The sequence below is a fragment of the Leuciscus leuciscus genome (genome assembly GCF_965113295.1).
Source record: "Leuciscus leuciscus genome assembly, chromosome: 5".
NCBI lineage: Eukaryota > Metazoa > Chordata > Actinopteri > Cypriniformes > Leuciscidae > Leuciscus > Leuciscus leuciscus.
This window is the reverse complement of record NC_138729.1, coordinates 457887-478062: the sequence shown is the minus strand read 5'-3', so window position 1 is coordinate 478062 and position 20176 is coordinate 457887. Positions and strand designations below refer to the sequence as shown.

The window sequence follows — 20176 nt, the reverse complement described above, 5'->3', positions numbered from 1 at the left end:
GATCAGGAGCACAACACACACACATCTGACCAACACTAGGGCTTATAGTCATCAGACACCATATGTTGTCTGAATCCAGTGGAAATATGATATAGTTAATATAAAGCAATATAAAGAAACTTGTATTTTAAGTATTTTCTATTTAGATGACAAATAAAACAACTTTAATCATGTAATACAGCAAGTCCTTTTCACAACCCTACTGTTCTTCTTTACCCTATAGATTCATAAGTCAGTCTGTCATGTTGAAATATGAAAACACTTCAATACAACAATGTGATGTTTTACCAGGAGATTCACTGTAAACACAGTAAACTTCCTCCTTGGACCCTTAAACACCAACATCAGGATGAAAAACTCAAACCTGCTAAACACTGAGTCTTGTGAAGAAACACTTTGTGAATTAGGCAGGACTCACTGAGAAATAAGCAGACTTGTACTTGAAAATATGTGTTTATTATGTAATGCCATATTTTGTGTTCCTGCAAAACCATCAGAACTGAACTTGCATAGTGTTTCATGGCTTGATGAGAAACGGCACCTCGTGACAGATCATCAGATATTATAAAGTAAAATACATGTATTTTATATTACAGAAATCAGAAACTTTGCTTCACTAGTTTATCATTTGTACAGTTTGGAAATAATACAGTACTAGATTCTTCCACCGTTAACCACTAACACAGGGTTTCTTAAACTCGGTCCTGGAGGACCACTGTCCTGCACAGATTAGCTCCAACCCTGATCAAACACACCTGAGCAAGCTAATCAATGTTTTCAGGATCACTAGAAACTCACAGCTAGGTGTGTTTGATCAGGGTTGGAGCTAAACTGTGCAGGACAGTGACCCTCCAGGACCGAGTTTGAGAAACCCTGCACAAACATAATGACTTTAAAAAGCTGTAATTCAATCCATGCAATAAAATTACAAAAAAAGCTGAAGTAAACATCTGAAAACAACAATTCAAAAAAAAAAAAAAAACCTTGCATTTAAAAAAATGACTGTAAAGTAAGACACATGCGAATGAAGGTCTTTGAGAGTTTGAACTTGAAGGTCACAGTTTCTAGATAACATGGTACACTTTTCTGCTGCTGATGATCACAGACCGGCGTCAGAGTCATGACGAGGCTCATTCACGCTTTTCTCCTTCACCGTACAGTTTCCGCAGGCTGGAGTCCAACAGGAAATCAACAGACCTGATGACCAACAGACTGATATCAAAACACTGAATGAAGACACACTCACCGACCGACTCACTCACTCACTCACTGACCGACTCACTCACTCACTCACTGACTGACCGACTCAGTTACCGACTCAGTCACCCACCGACTTACTCAGTCACCGACTCACTCAGTCACCCACTCACTCACTCAGTCACTCACTGACCGACTCACTCACTCACTCACTGACTGACCGACTCGATCACTGACCGACTCACTCACTCACTCACTCACTCACTCAGTCACCGACTCACTCAGTCACTCACTCACCGACTCACTCAGTCACTCACTCACTCACTGACTGACCGACTCAGTTACCGACTCAGTCACCCACCGACTTACTCAGTCACCGACTCACTCAGACACCCACTCACTCAGTCACTCACTGACCGACTCACTCACTCACCCACTGACCGACTCACTCACTGACCGACTCACTCACTCACTGACCGACTCGATCACTGACCGACTCACTCACTCAGTCACCGACTCACTCAGTCACTCACTCACCGACTCACTCATTCACTGACTCACTCACCGACTCACTCAGTCACTCAGTCACTCACTCACTCACTCACTCACTCATTCACTCACTCACTGACCGACTCACTCACTCACTGACTCACTCACTAAGTCACAGACTCACTCACTCACTGACCGACTCACTCAGTCACAGACTCACTCACTCACTCACTCACTGACCGACTCACTCACAGACTCACTCACTCACTCAGTCACAGACTCACTCACTCACTCACTGACCGACTCACTCACTCACCGACTCACTCACCCACTGACCGACTCACTCACTCACCCACTGACCGACTCACTCACTCACTCACTGACCGACTCGCTCACTCGCTCACTGACCGACTCACTCACTCGCTCACTGACCGACTCACTCACTCGCTCACTGACCGACTCACTCGCTCACTGACCGACTCACTCACTCGCTCACTGACCGACTCACTCACTGACACACTCATCTGCTCGCTCACCCACTCACTCACTCACTCACTCACACACACACCTGTCGATGGGCTTGATGATGAAGAGGATGGTGGAGAGGCCGACGGCAGTGATGGTCACTCACTCACTCACTCACTCACACACCTGTCGATGGGCTTGATGATGAAGGGTATGGTGGAGAGGCCGATGGCAGTGGTGGTCACTCACTCACTCACTCACTCACACACACACACACACACACACCTGTCGATGGGCTTGATGATGAAGAGGATGGTGGAGAGGCCGACGGCAGTGATGGTCACTCACACACACACACACACACACACCTGTCGATGGGCTTGATGATGAAGGGTATGGTGGAGAGGCCGATGGCAGTGGTGGTCACTCACACACACACACACCTGTCGATGGGCTTGATGATGAAGGGTATGGTGGAGAGGCCGATGGCAGTGGTGGTCACTCACACACACACACACACCTGTCGATGGGCTTGATGATGAAGGGGATGGTGGAGAGGCCGATGGCAGTGGTGGTCACTCACACTCACTCACACACACACACACACCTGTCGATGGGCTTGATGATGAAGGGGATGGTGGAGAGGCCGATGGCAGTGGTGGTCCACTTGCGCACAGGAAGTGGCCAGCGTGTGGTTTTCCCCAGCAGGAAGAGAGACGCGGCACACACACGGTTGATGGTGAACCCCGGGATCGCCACTGAAGCCAGAGCCTGCCATAGGAAGGTGTCGACCACAGCCACGCCCACACGAGCCGCCTTCCCAGCATCCTCTGCGTGAGCCTACACACACCCCGGCACACGTGTTTTACAGCACTTTCCAAAACACACACTTTTTCAAAGCAAAATCATGGCGGTAATGTTCAGAATATCAGCGGGACATTTATTTTAATAATCATCCTAAATTAGGAATCAATCAAAAGCTTAAAATTCATCCTGTGAAATTGTACACATTGCGTTACCATGTAAATGGTACTTTTAAAACCTTTCAGCAAGCTCCTCCCCCTAGTGGGCGGGGTCATAATACAAAATTTGCTGCACCACTTTATAATAAAATTTTCATAATCAAATCTTGACAAGACACACATAGTTGGAAAGCTCTGAGACTCAAATCTACATATTTGGCTGCTGTTGTGTGATTGAAGTGATATGAAATGTATTAATATGTGTGTTTTTGGTTAAAAAAAGTCTCACAGGTTCCTACATTTTTGTGATTTCAACTTCAAGAACTTCGGCTTTTACACTCACCGCCGCTGCTTTCTTGCCTTTATCCAGCGCGTCGGCGGACACGTATGCAGTGGCCACGGCGTAACTGGCCCACACGACACTGACAGGCACCAGCGCGCGGAACGCCTCGCCAACCTCGTTAGCATAACCTGCGGACGAATCATAGACTGTAAAAGAAATATGGGCGTAGTGTGTGTGACGTCACCCGTAGTGTTTCTGAAGAGCGTTAAGCCTAAAGTGGGCGGAGCCGGCTGTCGCCATCTTGGCATCGTCACTCCCGGGTAAACGAAAATGGGCGGATTAGCTGAGGTGACGTGACGCTAACAGACAGCAGACAAACGGCTAGTAGTGAGATCAGCGGCAATCCACCTGTCACTCAAGTGGCCACACCCTTAATTATGCAGAACTTTAAGGCTTAATTTACACGGATGAGTTATACAAATATTCACCCTCCTCACAGTCGTCATGAAGGGCAACATTTGCAATATAGACCAAAACCACTTTTTGCACCAGACTGTAAACATGTTTATTTCTGCTGTAAAGTTGGGCATTTTAACATGAGGGTTTATGGGATTGAGTCTCTTCTGCAGCCGGCCTCTAGTGGCCAGTGAATGAACTGCAGGTTAAGTCTCTTCAGTGTTGATTCTAGAGTGAGACCTGAGGTTCTGGATGGGACAAACACACCAGACTCATCAGCTGCTCCAGAGAATCCATCAACACACACACACACACACACACACGACTGTGAAGAAACTTCAACATTTACAGCTTAATCATGATGCTTCTTGATCTTGAGAACATAATTTCTTTCAGTTTCATTTCCAATGGTCAATTTATTTAAGTATATATTGAATCGTGTGCCTTTAGGATAAATGCAACTTAAATGCATAAAATTAAATTAGCCTAGCTGTAGAAAAATACAAAGGCCATTAATCTCAGAACAGTTTAAAATGACCAACATGCAATGTTATAACACACACATAAATAATTGAAGATGTGATGGGAATAACAACATTCATTATATTCATAATAATTATTCTCCCTAATAAAAAATGAAAGAAATTACAGAATTGTTCTGCTGTTAGTGGAGAAAAAATAGACTAGTGACGGAGTCAAAGAGACTTGATTTTCTGAATGTCTACAGGAGCAAAAGTAACATATGACTTTGGTGAATCATAATTATGACATAAAAAGTTGAAATTATAATAAAAACTTTTAGATCTCATACACACTAATGCTTGTATTATTATGAGCATCAATAAGCATCAATATTGCAGGATTAGTGTGTTCATATCGTGTGAAGAAGGAACTGGTTCTGGAGGTCAGACTGTCTTTCACTCACCTAGAAACCTGACCCACGTGTCTCGGTAAATATCCACATGTTTCTCGGGCGAGTCCTCCATACTGGCCAGTGTGTGTGTGTGTGTGTGTGTGTGTGTGTGTGTGTGATATATCTGAGGCAGACCTCGATCAGATCAGAGGTGTTGAGATCTGATGTTGTTCACACACACTCAGGCGCGCCATACTGGACCTGTTCTCAGGGACCGTCTGCAAATCACACACACTCTCACACACTTTACATATTCATCTTCATTCATGTTTCCTTTGTGGGTTATTGCAGTCAAAGTCAGAGTTCATTTACTATTTACATTAATCACATGAGAGTTTGAATCCAGAAATGATCACTAATCACGTGATGATAATCTCTCCGTTTCACTGATTGGATATAAAGTCTTGTATTTTAAAGTGTGTAGTTTGATTATGTAGCAAACATTCACTTTCCTTCACGTTACCTCGCTAAGATGACTGTACTAGATGGATAATGCGTGTTATTCATATTTAAACACAACATTATTGTGGTTAAAATAAATGTTTGGTGTTGTTTTCCGTTTCCTCGTGGCTTTTCTTGAGTGTAATTTTACGACAGTCCTTAAACCATTCCTACGTAATATACTCCGGAAGTGAGGCGACTCTACAGCAATAATAATCAACATCGTCATAATAATAATAATACAATCACGTTAGTGATGATTTAGTAAATTATAGATTATGTCTATAAGACTTTATGCGCCAGAGAAACAAGCGCACAGCATCTTTATAATATTGTCTTTGAACTTCCGTTTTTGCGGTCGCTGTATATCTCTATGGCATTGCTGCCCAGGAGTAATTAAAGTTAACTAAAGTTATCATTAGGGTTGTAGTGTTTAAAGCAGATGTCTTAACAAATGTCAGTAGACCGGGAAGATTTTAAAACGAGCCGTTCATTCATAAATACGCAAGATCTCTATGAAAATGCAGACCGGAAGTCAAAAACTAGCGCAGCGCTGAAAAGGGGCGGGGCTACAAACGGTCTATACATTCTCGATTTTTCCAAAGTATGAGGCGTGCGCATAAAATAAAAAAAGCACAAATTCCGTGGACTAAAAAGGGTTGTTAAAAGTAGAGAGTAACTATACTCTAAACGTGAAGTTACCATTTTAGTCAATCTTTTATGATCATTAATCTCCGGTCCCGTTTGCTGATGTGTGGGAGGGCTGATGTGTGATTGACAGGCGAGAGAGCCAATCGCTAGGCGTCGTGTAAGAGCTGCAGCCAATCAGGTGACAGCATGAGGCGACAGCAGGGCTCGATGAGCGCGAGCGTGAATCCAGCGACGCGTTTGAATATCGTTGAATTTAAACAATGATTTTAAGATCATCGCTGGTTTTATTTGCAGTTTTCTGCTTTGTTTTATGCGATGATGGCCATGAAATGGAAGAGTTTTTAAAGAGAGAGTATTCCCTGTCAAAGCCTTACCAGGGTAAGAGACAAACATGATTATTCACGCGCTTTAGCTCTTATTATGATAGTAATAATAATGTGAATGATCGATATTTCACATTCATGATGAGTCTGACAGGATTGGCATCAGTTTGCGTGTGTTTGCATGTTGTCAGCTGCTTTAGTTCACGCTGTTAGTGTGTGTTTGCGCTGAACACTGGGCGGTCCGTCACAGTTATGATCATTTTATTCATTTACTTTTTGCAAAATGTTTTTTTATTTTTTTTTTATTTTTTTTCGTATCTTATAACACGCGTGCAAAGTTGATTAATGCTATTAATTAAAATGAACAGTGAACCCAGTCTTATGGGGGTCCCGCCCTTATAAAGAGACAGTATAAGAAGAACACAGGTTTTTTTATTTTATTTGTTTTGCTTAAAACTGTTTAGAATAATAATCTGCAGTCCTACTTTAAACTGAATGTGGCATTTTCAAATTTTCATATCACGATAATTGATGAAGATTTGATCATGGTGTCACATTTTGAATATGGTCAGAATAAAGTGTTGTCCTCCTAACAGGGTTAATCACTTTTAAATACAGTAAAACACTAAACATTTATAAAGTAAACCAATATTTCAAACAGATTAAAGTGCAAAAGAATGATAAAGAACAATAGGTTACACTTTGCAATAAGGTCCCATTAGTGTGTGTGTGTGAGAGAGAGAGAGAGAGAGAGAGTGAGTGTGTGTGTGTGTGAGAGAGAGAGAGAGAGAGAGAGAGAGAGAGAGAGAGAGAGAGAGTGTGTGTGTGTGTGTGTGAGTGAGAGAGAGAGAGTGTGTGTGTGTGTGTGTGTGTGAGAGAGAGAGAGAGAGAGAGAGAGAGAGAGAGTGTGTGTGTGTGTGTGTGTGTGTGTGTGAGAGAGTGTGTGTGTGTGTGTGTGTGTGTGAGAGAGAGAGAGAGAGTGTGTGTGTTTGTTTGTGTGTGTGTATATGAGAGAGAGAGAGAGAGAGAGAGTGTGTGTGTGTGTGTGTGTGTGAGAGAGAGAGAGAGAGAGAGAGAGAGAGTGTGTGTGTGTGTGTGTGTGTGTGTGAGAGAGAGAGAGAGAGTGTGTGTGTGCAGGTGTGGGCGTCTCGGGCTCGTCTCACTGGGAGTTAATGGGAGATGCTCTGATCTGTGTGTGTGTGTGTGTGTGTGCAGGTGTGGGCGTCTCGGGCTCGTCTCACTGGGAGTTAATGGGAGATGCTCTGATCACTACGGATCATGTTCGTCTCACTCCAGATCAGCAGAGCAAACAGGGAGCCATATGGAGCCGAATGGTGAGTCCCTTCATGACTGATGATCCCTCACTAGTGTTGGGTGAGGGTATTTATGTATGTGTGTGTGTGTGTGTGTGTGTGTGTGTGTGTGTATCTATCTCTGCATGTATTTATGTATGTGTGTGTGTGTGTGTGTGTGTGTGTGTGTGTGTATCTATCTCTGCATGTATTTATGTATGTGTGTGTGTGTGTGTGTGTGTGTGTGTGTGTGTGTGTGTGTGTGTGTGTGTGTGTGTGTGTGTGTGTGTGTGTGCGCGCAGCCATGTCACCTGAGGGATTGGGAACTACAGGTTCACTTTAAGGTTCACGGTCGAGGGAAGAAGAACCTGAACGGTGACGGTCTGGCGGTCTGGTACACGAAGGAGCGCATGAGGAAAGGTGTGTTTAATAACGGCATTAATAACTGATATTCATCACTGATCAGGGTTTATATGGGAATGGTCTCTCACTGATCAGGGTTTATATGGGAATGGTCTCTCACTGATCAGGGTTTATATGGGAATGGTCTCTCACTGATCAGGGTTTATATGGGAATGGTCTCTCACTGATCAGGGTTTATATGGGAATGGTCTCTCACTGATCAGGGTTTATATGGGAATGGTCTCTCACTGATCAGGGTTTATATGGGAATGGTCTCTCACTGATCAGGGTTTATATGGGAATGGTCTCTCACTGATCAGGGTTTAAATGGGAATGGTCTCTCACTGATTGCAGGTCCGGTGTTCGGGAACCGGGATTTCTTCACTGGACTCGGTGTGTTTGTGGACACGTATCCCAACGAGGAGAAGCTTCTGGAGGTACAGGAATGAAGTGTGTGTTATCAGTGACGTTACAGTATATATGTGTGTGTGTGTGTGTGTGGAACTGAGAACACACCTTCACTAACTCATGAAGGACGTGATCTACATCAAGTGCCAGTTGGAAATATCAATTACATTTATAAGCATTGATTGTCATTGATAGTAATAATCCAGTGAGTCTGACAGCACAGAGGTCACAGAGGTCATTACAGGAGCAGAAACACTGACGTCTAGATCCACAGAAGAAGAAGCTTGAAAACAACGACCTTCAGGACGTAAAGCGTTCAACACACACCGGTCGGGTTTAAAGGGGTCCTCCACCCCGAAACAATCATGTCCTTCAAACCTGCATGACTTACTCTCTTATGTAGATTAAGATGTTTCTTAGAGAACTGGGAACCAAACAACACTGACGTCCAAAACCCGAAGCTGTTGGATAGTGAGGTCCGGGTTCTGTGCGGGCCGGTCCAGTTCTTCCACCCCGGACTCATGTCTTTATGGACCTCGCTGTGTGAATTAGTCACGCTGGAGGAGAACAGGACCTCCACCAAACTGTTCACACATAACTTTGTCCAAAATGTGTTGGTGTGCTGAAGCATTGAGATTTCCCTTCACTAGCCGACCCCTGATAACAGCCCCGCACCAGTGTCTCCCCTCCGGCCCCGCGCCAGTGTCCCCCCTCCGGCCCCGCGCCAGTGTCTCCCCTCCGGCCCCGCACCAGTGTCTCCCCTCCGGCCCCGCGCCAGTGTCCCCCCTCCGGCCCCGCACCAGTGTCTCCCCTCCGGCCCCGCACCAGTGTCTCCCCTCCGGCCCCGCGCCAGTGTCCCCCCTCCGGCCCCGCGCCAGTGTCCCCCCTCCGGCCCCGCGCCAGTGTCCCCCCTCCGGCCCCGCGCCAGTGTCCCCCCTCCGGCCCCGCGCCAGTGTCCCCCTTCCGGCCCCGCTCCAGTGTCCCCTCGCCAGTGTCCCCCCTCCGGCCCCGCGCCAGTGTCCCCCCTCCGGCCCCGCGCCAGTGTCCCCCCTCCGGCCCCGCTCCAGTGTCCCCCCTCCGGCACACATCATTGAGAGTGGCCCCTGAAGTGAACGCTCACAGTGTTTGTGTTTGTTTGTTTTTAGGCTCAGAGGAAGCGATATACGCCGCGCACGCAGGTAAACTAGCGTCCACTAATCAGGCTCAGTGATGGTCATGTGATGGTCATGTGACTCTGTACGCCTGTGACTGACTGATCTCCTGTGTTTGTGCTAGCGTCTCTTCCCGTACGTGTTAGCTATGGTGGGCAACGGCTCGATCAGCTACGACCACGATCGGGACGGGCGTCCCTCAGAACTGGGCGGCTGTAGCGCGATGGTGCGAAACCTGAAGCACGACAGCTTCCTGTTCATCAGATACGTGCGCCGCAGACTCACGGTGAGTGTGTGTGTGTGTGTGTGTGTGTGTGTGAGTGTGTGTGCGCCGCAGACTCGCGGTGAGAATGAGCTGACCTGAGTGTGTGTGTGTGTGTGTGTATGTGTGTGCACCGCAGACTCACGGTGAGAACGAGCTGACCTGAGTGTGTGTGTGCAGATCATGCTGGATATCGACGGCCAGCACGAGTGGAGAGATTGTCTGGATGTTCCCGGTGTTCGTCTGCCGCAGGGCTTCTACTTCGGAGCGTCAGCCGTCACTGGAGATCTGTCAGGTGAGACCAACCAGAACCTTCACGTTCACGTCTCCTGAATCAACACTGACGAGACTTGAAGGATTAGTTCACTTTCAAAAATGTTTGCTGATAATTTACTCCCCCGATGTCATCCAAGATATCCATGTCTTTCTTTCTTCAGTCGAAAAGAAATTAAGGTTTTTGAGGAAAACATTCCAGGATTTATCTTCATATAATGGACTTCAATGGCAACCAACTATTCCAATGTTCAAAGAAGGTTCAGATGTCCGTCTCAGTGCAGCTTCAAAGTCTCGACACGATCCCAGTCGAGAAATACGGGTCTTATCCAGCGAAACGATTGTTCATTTTCAAAAAAAAAAAAATATATATATATATATATATATATATATATACTTTTTAACCACAAATGCCCGTCTTGTACCATCGTAGTGTATTGCGTCATCACGTTGGAAAGGTCACGAAAATAAAAAAATTATAAATTAAAACAAAGATGTCGGACGATTTTGAAGTTGGAGGAGAAAATGAGATGAAATTTTCCGCCCTTCCCTGCCTTCATGAACCGGAGAACACAGACAAATAACTCAGATAGATGATGAGACGCGTGACCTTTCCAATGTGATGATGTAATGCGTGGCACATCTCAGAGATGGCACACGACGAGCATTTGTGGTTAAAAACTGTATATATATTTTTTTTTTTTTAGAAAATGAAAAATAGTTCCGCTGGATAAGACTCTTACTTCTCGACCGGGATCGTTTCGAGACTTTGAAGCTGCACTGAGACGGACATTCGAACCTTCAAATCGTTAGTTGCCATTGAAGTCCATTATATGAAGAAAAATCCTGGAATGTTTTCCTCAAAAACCTTCATTTCTTTTCGACTGAGGAAAGAAAGACATGGATATCTTGGATGACATCGGGCAAAAACATTTTTGAAAGTGAACTAATCCTTTAAGCTGCAGTTCACATATACACAGCTTCCTGTGCAGCAAAAGCTCGTCCAGGAACCAATGGAAATGATTCCGACACAGCTCTGGCGAGGAGGGTTAGGGTTAGGGTTAGGATTGGGCCATCCCTGCCGTCGAGCGCGAGTGCCCAGAGCTGTGCCGGGATTACCCATAACACCCATGACTTGTAATGCAGGTTCAGTGAGACTCTGATGGGTCAGATGAAGCTTCACTCTAAGAGCAGTGTAAGGCCACTAGTGTATGCGCCGAAGCATTAGAAACACGGCCAAGGCTGTAGAACGCAGGAGACAGAAGCTCAGCGTCTGCACTCAACATTGGGACTGAACATTGAACGCAGTGTTTACATGAACGCTGAACATGTGATCGGGTTGATGTGTGTTTATATGTCACAAGCTTCAAATCGGAAAATATTTTTTGACATGCGCAAACTGCACGAATATACAGAGTTTCCTGATGTCTGTGTATATTAACTATTCTCCTACACTGGTTCTTTATTTGTTTTAAACAGCAGACTTAATATTTATCCATTTCTGGTCATAATTAGGAGATAATGAGCGTATGAGCCGCTGTGCCGCTGCTTATATTGATCACGCAGTAAAGATGGCCGAAACCAGTCGTGTGTGGATGAGAGTGGGTTAGGGTGGCGTTGTCCCGCTTTACTTCACAGACTGGGGGGGGGGGTCCAGATTAATGCGGCGAGCTTTGCTTTTAATGTTCCTTCCAGTGATGCACCAAATGGAGACGCTGAGCTTCAGCCGGGAGGACAATCCATCCATTGTGTTAGGGCATGTTGAACTCCCAGTGCATCCGTGACCAATTAAATACCTTAAATCCAGATGGAAAATAAATCCGTCACTCGTTGCCGTTGGTGATCTGCACAGCGATATATATATATACACACACACACACACACACACACACACACACACTCTCAAGCCAAGGCAACCAGAAGATTGAAGTCTCTCTGAAGCGTATAAAATATGACTCGCGCTCGTCGAGCAAGCGAACGTGTCCAGTGAGGAACCCCGTAATGTGAGGCGATGACAGTGACGACACGGCTCGCGTATATATATCCTGAAGAACGCTTCAGCTCGTCACTTCGACTCAGTCAAGCGAGAGTGATCTAGAGATCGATTTGACATGTTAAGAGGTTCTCATACCTTAAGACTCATCATAAGTCACGAGGTGACAACTTTGCTATTCGCTTCTCGGTGTAGCGTGAGGGCTTTCGGCACTGCCTCTGGCGGTCTGGAGCCAAAGGAACATGTTTACAGTCTGGTGCAAGAAGTGGTTTTGGTCTATATTGCTAATGTTGCCCTTCATGACGACTGTGAGGGGGTGAATGATTTTATAACTCATCCGTGTAAATGATATTAAGACTTAAAGTTCTGCATAATTAAGGCTGTGGCCACTTGAGTGACAGGTGGATTGCCACTGATGTCACTACTAGCCGTTTGTCTGCTAGCGTTAGCATAACGTCACCTCAGCTAATCCGCTCGCTTAACATGTTCGTTTATCCGGGAGTGACGCTGCCAAGATGGCGACGGCTGGCTTCGCCCACTTTAGGCTTCAGAAACACTACAGGTGACGTCACACACACTACACCCAGTGTTTTATACAGTCTATGGGTGAGACACGCGTGTGCAAGCGCTTCACCGCCACACGCAGCTCGTGCTCAGTGTGTGTGTGTGTGTGTGTGTGTGTGTGTTTCAGATAACCATGACCTGATCTCCATGAAGCTGTACCAGCTGACGGTCCTGCGCAGCAAACAGGAGGACGAGGAGCAGGAGGAGGTTCTGGTTCCCAGTGTCGACAACATGGAGCTCCTGAGACGTGAGTATGATCACATGATCACAGCAGCTCTCGTGTGTGTGTCACAGTCAAACCAAAAACTATTCAGACACCAGATAAAATTTTTGATTTTATTTGTCCACTAGTGTGATCAGGACTAGTGATGCTCCGATTGATCGGCCGCCGATCATGATCGGCCGATATTGGCAAAAAATAGCTTGATCGGCAACCCCCAAAAGCGCCGATCAAAAAAGCCGATCACGTGACGTAAATAACTCGCGCAACTTTTCCGCATGCGCGGCAACACAACAGCAGAGCAGAGCTTGCTTAACAGTGGCAAAATGAGTTCTCCTATGACGGCAATTCAATGGCAATTATAATCGAGCGCACAACTGATGCTGGCGCGCGCGGTAAATGACATTCGCGAGAGGATAACAGATCTACGCGCGAGGAAACGGGAACTCGCGAGCTCATTCAAACCCTGCGCGGGCGCATGACATCTCTGCCCTCGCGCGCGCGCATGATCATTCCCCACACTCTCGCGCTTGATCTCCTCTCGCCTGCTGATTTTGCTCGCTCGAACACTTTTATTTTTGGCAGTCGAGGGGCGGGACTTACTGTTTTAATAACCTCAAATGTCATTGTCATTATTTAGTTAGTTCCTCAACTACATCCATTGTAGTCTGCCTGACCCCTCTTTGTTTTGAAAAATTATACTGTGCCTTATTTGGAAAAGGTGGCCTACAGTAGCCTTATGTTATCTTGTTTTCTAACTACAATTAAATAAATATTGGTGGTTCTTCAAGATTTTCTTGACTCTATCATATTTCCATTCTGTGATCGGCAGTGATCGGCAATCGGCAGATCATGATTTTGGTGATCGGTAATCGGTGATCGGCCCCAAAAATGCTGATCGGAGCATCATAGTTCATTTATGTAAGTGAGGAGAGCAAAATAAAGTAAACTGTGACATATTATACCCAAATATTCTTCATACAGAGACTACCTGTGAAATCTATTAAATTTGTGACCAAAACTGATTGGGACACTTTGAGCTGATCATGTTTTGCTGAAGTGTTTTGTCTTTAATTGCTAATGCTCTTTTTACACACAGACTGAACAAAATGAAGCATTGCTTGGTGATTGGTTGAGCTAAACTGGTATTATCTAATTGTGTAGTTAAATTTAACAGCTGACAGATATTCAACATAATTCATGTGTGAGACAGTCTAACAGAAGGACGGACAAAACCAGTCAAATATCCACTGATTTATCATATTTTATTACCATTTTCTAAACTATAGAGAATAAACTGATAATGTGAGAAATGTTGAAGCTGTCTGAGTAAATGTTGGCGTGACTGTAGATCAGGTTCAGTACATGTGAATTTTTCTCAAAGAAAGGTACATTTCTGCGGTTGAAACAGTAGCTGCGTTTCCATTACCCCTCAAATTGCGCAAATTGAAATTGCGAATTGGAAATACGCTCAATGGAAACGCATCAATTTCGCAAAAACTCCCGTTCATCGCAAAAAAGTTTTTCCGCTCGCATGAGGAGGTTTTTCATGGGCAAATTCGAAAAAGGAATATTTCGCCTGACGTAGATGACGCGGCGTGTTTGAACAGAATACGAGACATAGTTCCTTATTAAATTCAATTGGATTCTAAACCCTAGAGGTGCCACAATCAAGACCTCGGAGCAGAAATGAGTGAGAAACCCCCAGAAACACCTCATATGAGCCGCTCACAGTGTAAGGGTCTTTCCTTGCCATTAATGCTTGGATCAACATGCCTACGTTTCCTTCCATTAATAGTACTAATGTCTAGTGCGGTGGCTGGGATATATATAAACCTACCAACGTCCGTTGCCATGATTTTTGTAATGACTGATTGCGAGAGGAAAAAATGATGTTTTAGTCGCATAACATCGGTTAATGGAAACGCCGTCATTTCGCAATAGTTTTTTGTCGATATTTAGAAAAAATCACAAAAGTTTTGCACAAATCTGTAATGGAAACGCGCCTAGTGATGGATTATAGACATGATTGAGTTCAGGAAGTTGTTCTGAATCTTTCCTCATTCCTTTTGATGTTCACTGATGTTTATTTGCTGCTGTAACTAGTAGTAAACAGCAAGAGATGATTGCTTCATCTGACACACACACACACACACACACACACACACACTTACTGACTGAATTTACTGATGAAACTCACAGGATTTGAGAGCCGAGACTTTGTTTCATATCAAAAGTATCAAAGCACAGATTACAGATGATGATGTGTAGAGAAGCGTTGTCCACGCACCAGCTGAACACAGAGAATGAGTATGGGTTCATCATAATGTGTGTGTGTGTGTGTGTGTGTGTGTGTGTGTGTGTGTGTGTGTGTGTGTGTGTGTGTGTGTGTGTGTGTGTGTCCAGCGTACGCAGACGAGGAGGGCATGAGCAGCATCAGTATCTTCTTCTGCGTGCTCTTCTCCATGCTGGGAGTGTTTCTGCTGGTGGTGGTGGGACTGGTTCTGTACGGGCACTGGAGCGAGAGCCGGCGCAAGCGCTTCTACTGACACACACACACACACACACACACACACTCTCTCTCTGTCGAGGGGGAATAACCTGAGCGATGAACACTCGACTGTCGTCGTGATGATGATGATGAAGAAGGTGATGATGATGAAGAAGGTGATGATGATGAAGGTGTGATGGGCATCACGAGTCTCAGATGTGAATGTGTTTCTCAAACTCCTGCTGCCTTCATTCTCTCAACCAGTGCTGTATTTATTCACTGTATATTATATATTTATTAATTGTTTGTACAGAACGTCTAACATCTCTTCATCTGTCCAGATCCAAGTGGGGAATCTGAGGAGCCCATGGAATCAGAATTAAAGTTTTGTTGATTTTTGTCTCTATTGTCTGTACGCCACTGTTGAGCCACAGATGTTGAGCCACAGATGTTGAGCCACATCTGTCTCCTGTTTTAGACTCACGATTCGCTCCTTCACACACACTAGCACTCGTCTGAACCCTAACCCTAACCTCTGAACCCTAACCCAGCCCAGACTCTGCTGTTCGTGACATCGGAGGATCGGGAGGACATCAGTCTCGTCTGTAATGGAATCAAAGATCATTTTTCAGGATCAGTGTTTCATGTGCCTCACATTTATAATTACAAATAAATGTTGAAAATCTATAAAAAACATGCTTGAAATTTCCAGCTGAATTGACCTTTGCATTAATGCTTTTAGCAGAGACTTTTATCCAGAGCGACTTACAGGAGAGGAACAAAAGCCGACAATATCCGTAATATGCAATGCCTGGATTATTAGACGAAAGAAAACTAGAAGAAAAATAAACATGTTTTCCCTTTAAATTAATCTTATTTTTCTAAACCCACTGGGAGATTTGTTCTTGTTTTAATCATAAACTCACTTACTTTGGATCATCTTTCAGAAAACAAGAGTTAATATCTTCAGTCATGTTGAGTTTAGAGTGTTTAGATGTTTGTGCTGGAGAACGAGACAGAGACACTGAGGGAGAACATCATGTCTTCACTAGCGTTCACATCCGACAGATCAGACACGTGTTCATATTCATGTGTGTGTCAGTCCTCATACACACACACTCACGGGATCTTCATCACATCTTCCTCACGTGTCAGTGATCATATTATTAAAAACACAATTTCAAGACCTTCAGAACTGACTTGCTCTACTATATGCCTGCATTATTATGACTCTCCGAAGTTTAATCCACTTTATACTACAGGGTCGTTGAATGCTTGAATCTGATTGGTTAACGAACATTCTAAGGTGTGCATTATTTTCAGGGAAACGCACGGCTAAAGTAGTTCCAGGCAGGTCTCGACCGCATTACAGCTCCATATCACTTCGCATAGTCAACTGTAATAACGGAAAATAGGATACAATTCATAACAAGAAAAAGCATTTTTACTTCACAATCAATAGAAACATGCAGTTTAATTTTAATAAATAAAGTATATAGTCTATAATCAATAGAAAATTAAACAGAATATAGGCTAAATAAATGGATAGTCCTGCAGCACGGATTTTTATTGCAGATAATATAACAAATAAATAATTATTGATAGGCCTACTTGTTAAAAGGGCTTTGTGTTTCATTTATTTGGCTATAGTCTACTGTCATCTGTCAATAATGAAGAAAAAAAAAGAATGAACGAATTAATTAAAACGAATTGAATTAATAAATAAATAATAATATTGACGCACATGCTTTTCTGTCTCATTATTGCAACATCTCTCTCTAATAACTGCATAATGAATGTAATTTGATACTTATGACTGATCATGCCCAAACGCGTGTTCAGTGCGTTCAGTCTGTGTTCAAAGTCGGTGTTTAAAATCTTCTGCAGTCGATGAAAACAGTCAGAGAATGTGTCAGCTAGTCGTGTGTCCAGCATTAGCCTGCTATCAGCGGCTAAAACCTCCGTCACTAACTCTACCTAACCCTAACTCTACCTAACCCTAACCCTAAGTCAGCATTAGTCTGCTATCAGCGGCTCAAACCTCCGTTACTAACTCTACCTAACCCTAACCCTAACTCAGCATTAGTCTGCTATCAGCGGCTCAAACCTCCGTCACTAACTCTACCTAACCCTAACTCAGCATTAGTCTGCTATCAGCGGCTCAAACCTCCGTTACTAACTCTACCTAACCCTAACCCTAACTCAGCATTAGTCTGCTATCAGCGGCTCAAACCTCCGTTACTAACTCTACCTAACCCTAACTCAGCATTAGTCTGCTATCAGCGGCTCAAACCTCCGTTACTAACTCTACCTAACCCTAACTCAGCATTAGTCTGCTATCAGCGGCTCAAACCTCCGTTACTAACTCTACCTAACCCTAACCCTTACTCAGCATTAGTCTGCTATCAGCGGCTCAAACCTCCGTCACTAACTCTACCTAACCCTAACTCAGCATTAGTCTGCTATCAGCGGCTCAAACCTCCGTCACTAACTCTACCTAACCCTAACTCAGCATTAGTCTGCTATCAGCGGCTCAAACCTCCGTTACTAACTCTACCTAACCCTAACCCTAACTCAGCATTAGTCTGCTATCAGCGGCTCAAACCTCCGTTACTAACTCTACCTAACCCTAACTCAGCATTAGTCTGCTATCAGCGGCTCAAACCTCCGTTACTAACTCTACCTAACCCTAACTCAGCATTAGTCTGCTATCAGCGGCTCAAACCTCCGTTACTAACTCTACCTAACCCTAACCCTTACTCAGCATTAGTCTGCTATCAGCGGCTCAAACCTCCGTCACTAACTCTACCTAACCCTAACTCAGCATTAGTCTGCTATCAGCGGCTCAAACCTCCGTCACTAACTCTACCTAACCCTAACTCAGCATTAGTCTGCTATCAGCGGCTCAAACCTCCGTTACTAACTCTACCTAACCCTAACTCAGCATTAGTCTGCTATCAGCGGCTCAAACCTCCGTTACTAACTCTACCTAACCCTAACCCTAACTCAGCATTAGTCTGCTATCAGCGGCTCAAACCTCCGTTACTAACTCTACCTAACCCTAACCCTTACTCAGCATTAGTCTGCTATCAGCGGCTCAAACCTCCGTTACTAACTCTACCTAACCCTAACTCAGCATTAGTCTGCTATCAGCGGCTCAAACCTCCGTCACTAACTCTAAAATGACATTTTGGAATTAGCAACGGAGGCATGGGATTAGATGCGTAAGAAATTAGTCCTACATACAAGAGCATTTTAATGACAAAAACTTTACAAACGTCTTGAAATACATAATCTGAACAATGTTTCGAGGTGTGGTAACTGTAGTATAAGCGGAATAATTGACTTCAGGCCGTTGAATTACTAGAAAAATAATGCACACCCGAGGTGTAATAGCCACTCCGCTTCGCGTCGTGACCGCATTACCACCTCGGGTGTGCATTATTTTTCTAGTAATTCAACGGCCTGTCGTCAATTATTCCTTACTTAACCGTCTCTTTCTTCTCTATATTCCCAGATGAAAAGGTTAGTTTTCCCCACTGTGAAAATGGTGCATCATCAGATCAGTGTTTAACGTCTCGTTTCCCTGAATAAGAGCACAGATGCCGGACGGCTCAGCATCACCTCTGCTTCATGTCTATAGCGCTTTATACAACACAGGCTGAGTCTGTAACGAGGGATGTTGATAAGGGAACGTTTCACACTAACCGTCTCTAAGACCTCGAGCGATTTTGGACCAGCTGTAGTTTGTTTAATATGCATGCAGGGCAACCACCCAGTAGAGCATTACAATAATCTAGCCTTGAGGTCATGAACGCATGGACTAACTGTTCAATTCATTTGTAATTTGTCATAATTTAGAAATATTCTTAAAATGGAAGAATGCGGTTTTAGGGGACCTTTGCAAAAAAATATATATAATACGGACTTTCGCGTGCTCACGCGTTACAATTTCCGGTTTGGTTATAGTGTCATTACTACAAATGTGGGAAAAGGGATGAGATGAGAGTGTGCTTGGAGCATGCCTCCAGAGATTTGTCTTATTATAGGGAGTTTGCATTTGAGATTGTTTGTGGACTGTGCTTTACTGTAGGAAAAAAAAGCATGAATATCACATAAATGAATATCAGGTCCCACATCATGGATTACATAATCAGAGAGTAGCCTATTTCTTTTCGTTTTGAATTGTTTCGTTTAAAGACATTTCAAGCTTTCTTCAGATGTATTTCTCATATCTGTGAGGCATACACTGAGTTTCGGTTAATTTATGATGAGATGCGCTCCAGTTCAAGTGCAATGCAAGTGACCGCAGCGCGCCGGTGCCTCCATGATTATATTGTCTGCTATATATTTGCTTCTTATTTATTAAAGGGATACTCCACCATTTTTTCATATTAAACTATGTTATTCCCTTAACTAAGACGAGTTGATACATACCTCTCTCATCTCAGTGCGTGCACTCAATCGCTCTGACGCGCGGCGACACTCTGATAGTACTTAGCCCAGTATATTCAATGGTATCTGACAGCAATGAATTAAGAAGTGACCAAACACATCAACGTTTTCCCTATTTAAAAACAGTTACACGAGTAGTTATACGATCAAGTAGGGTGACACAAAATAAAACGTGGCGCTTTTCTAAGCGGGTTAAAAAGGATAACTATAATGTATGGCGGGATAGCACTTTCGGGAGTAGTTCGACTCGGCGCAGTAAAAAGTCACGCCTGATCCTCTTCCTCTCACTTCTGTCAATAGTGGGAAGAGGATCAGGCGTGACTTTTTACTGCGCCGAGTCGAACTACTCCCGAGCTAAGTGCTATCAGAGTGTCACCGCGCGTCAGAGCGATTGAGTGCACGCACTGAGATGAGAGAGGTATGTATCAACTCGTCTTAGTTAAGGGAATAACATAGTTTAATATGAAAAAACGGTGGAGTATCCC

At 44.3% G+C, this 20176-nt stretch overlaps 2 protein-coding genes and 1 long non-coding RNA gene across 6 annotated transcripts; 1 reads left to right on the top strand and 2 right to left on the bottom strand.

Annotated features, from left to right (window-relative positions):
- Positions 1-440: 440 nt before the first annotated feature.
- Positions 441-4978, bottom strand: mtfp1 (mitochondrial fission process 1). Its single transcript, XM_082169520.1, has 4 exons — positions 4778-4978; positions 3457-3584; positions 2759-2991; positions 441-1197 (listed from the first exon to the last, which is right to left on the bottom strand). The coding sequence occupies exons 1-4, from the start codon at positions 4836-4838 to the stop codon at positions 1131-1133; spliced, it is 489 nt and encodes a 162-aa protein (XP_082025646.1). The 5' UTR covers positions 4839-4978; the 3' UTR covers positions 441-1130.
- Positions 4979-5385: 407 nt separating this feature from the next.
- On the top strand, positions 5386-15642 carry lman2la (lectin, mannose-binding 2-like a). 3 transcript variants are annotated; one of them, XM_082169517.1, is made up of 9 exons: positions 5386-6235; positions 7318-7514; positions 7775-7892; positions 8229-8311; positions 9428-9460; positions 9558-9719; positions 9876-9990; positions 12653-12772; positions 15152-15642. In XM_082169517.1, the coding sequence occupies exons 1-9, from the start codon at positions 6118-6120 to the stop codon at positions 15292-15294; spliced, it is 1089 nt and encodes a 362-aa protein (XP_082025643.1). In that variant the 5' UTR covers positions 5386-6117; the 3' UTR covers positions 15295-15642. The 3 variants fall into 3 exon arrangements, with proteins under 3 accessions (XP_082025643.1, XP_082025644.1, XP_082025645.1); XM_082169518.1 differs by having other exon boundaries at positions 5387-6235; positions 7396-7514; XM_082169519.1 differs by lacking the exon at positions 5386-6235 and adding an exon at positions 7228-7317 and having other exon boundaries at positions 7396-7514.
- Positions 15622-20019, bottom strand: LOC309498676. Of its 2 annotated transcripts, none has more exons than XR_014206013.1 (3): positions 18723-20019; positions 16189-16485; positions 15622-16157 (listed from the first exon to the last, which is right to left on the bottom strand). It is a non-coding gene; the product is annotated as an uncharacterized lncRNA (long non-coding RNA). The 2 variants fall into 2 exon arrangements; XR_014206014.1 differs by having other exon boundaries at positions 16189-16492; positions 18728-20019.
- Between the last annotated feature and the right edge of the window lie 157 nt (positions 20020-20176).

Coding starts and splice junctions, on each gene's coding strand:
- mtfp1 (XM_082169520.1), bottom strand. CDS start 4,838: ATGGAGGACTCGCCCGAGAAACATGTGGATATTTACCGAGACACGTGG. Junction 3,585..4,777: donor CACGTGGGTCAGGTTTCTAG/GTGAGTGAAAGA, acceptor ATTCGTCCGCAG/GTTATGCTAACGAGGTTGGC. Junction 2,992..3,456: donor AAGGCAAGAAAGCAGCGGCG/GTGAGTGTAAAA, acceptor GGGTGTGTGTAG/GCTCACGCAGAGGATGCTGG.
- lman2la (XM_082169517.1), top strand. CDS start 6,118: ATGATTTTAAGATCATCGCTGGTTTTATTTGCAGTTTTCTGCTTTGTT. Junction 7,515..7,774: donor GAGCCATATGGAGCCGAATG/GTGAGTCCCTTC, acceptor GTGTGCGCGCAG/CCATGTCACCTGAGGGATTG. Junction 9,991..12,652: donor CGTCACTGGAGATCTGTCAG/GTGAGACCAACC, acceptor TGTGTGTTTCAG/ATAACCATGACCTGATCTCC.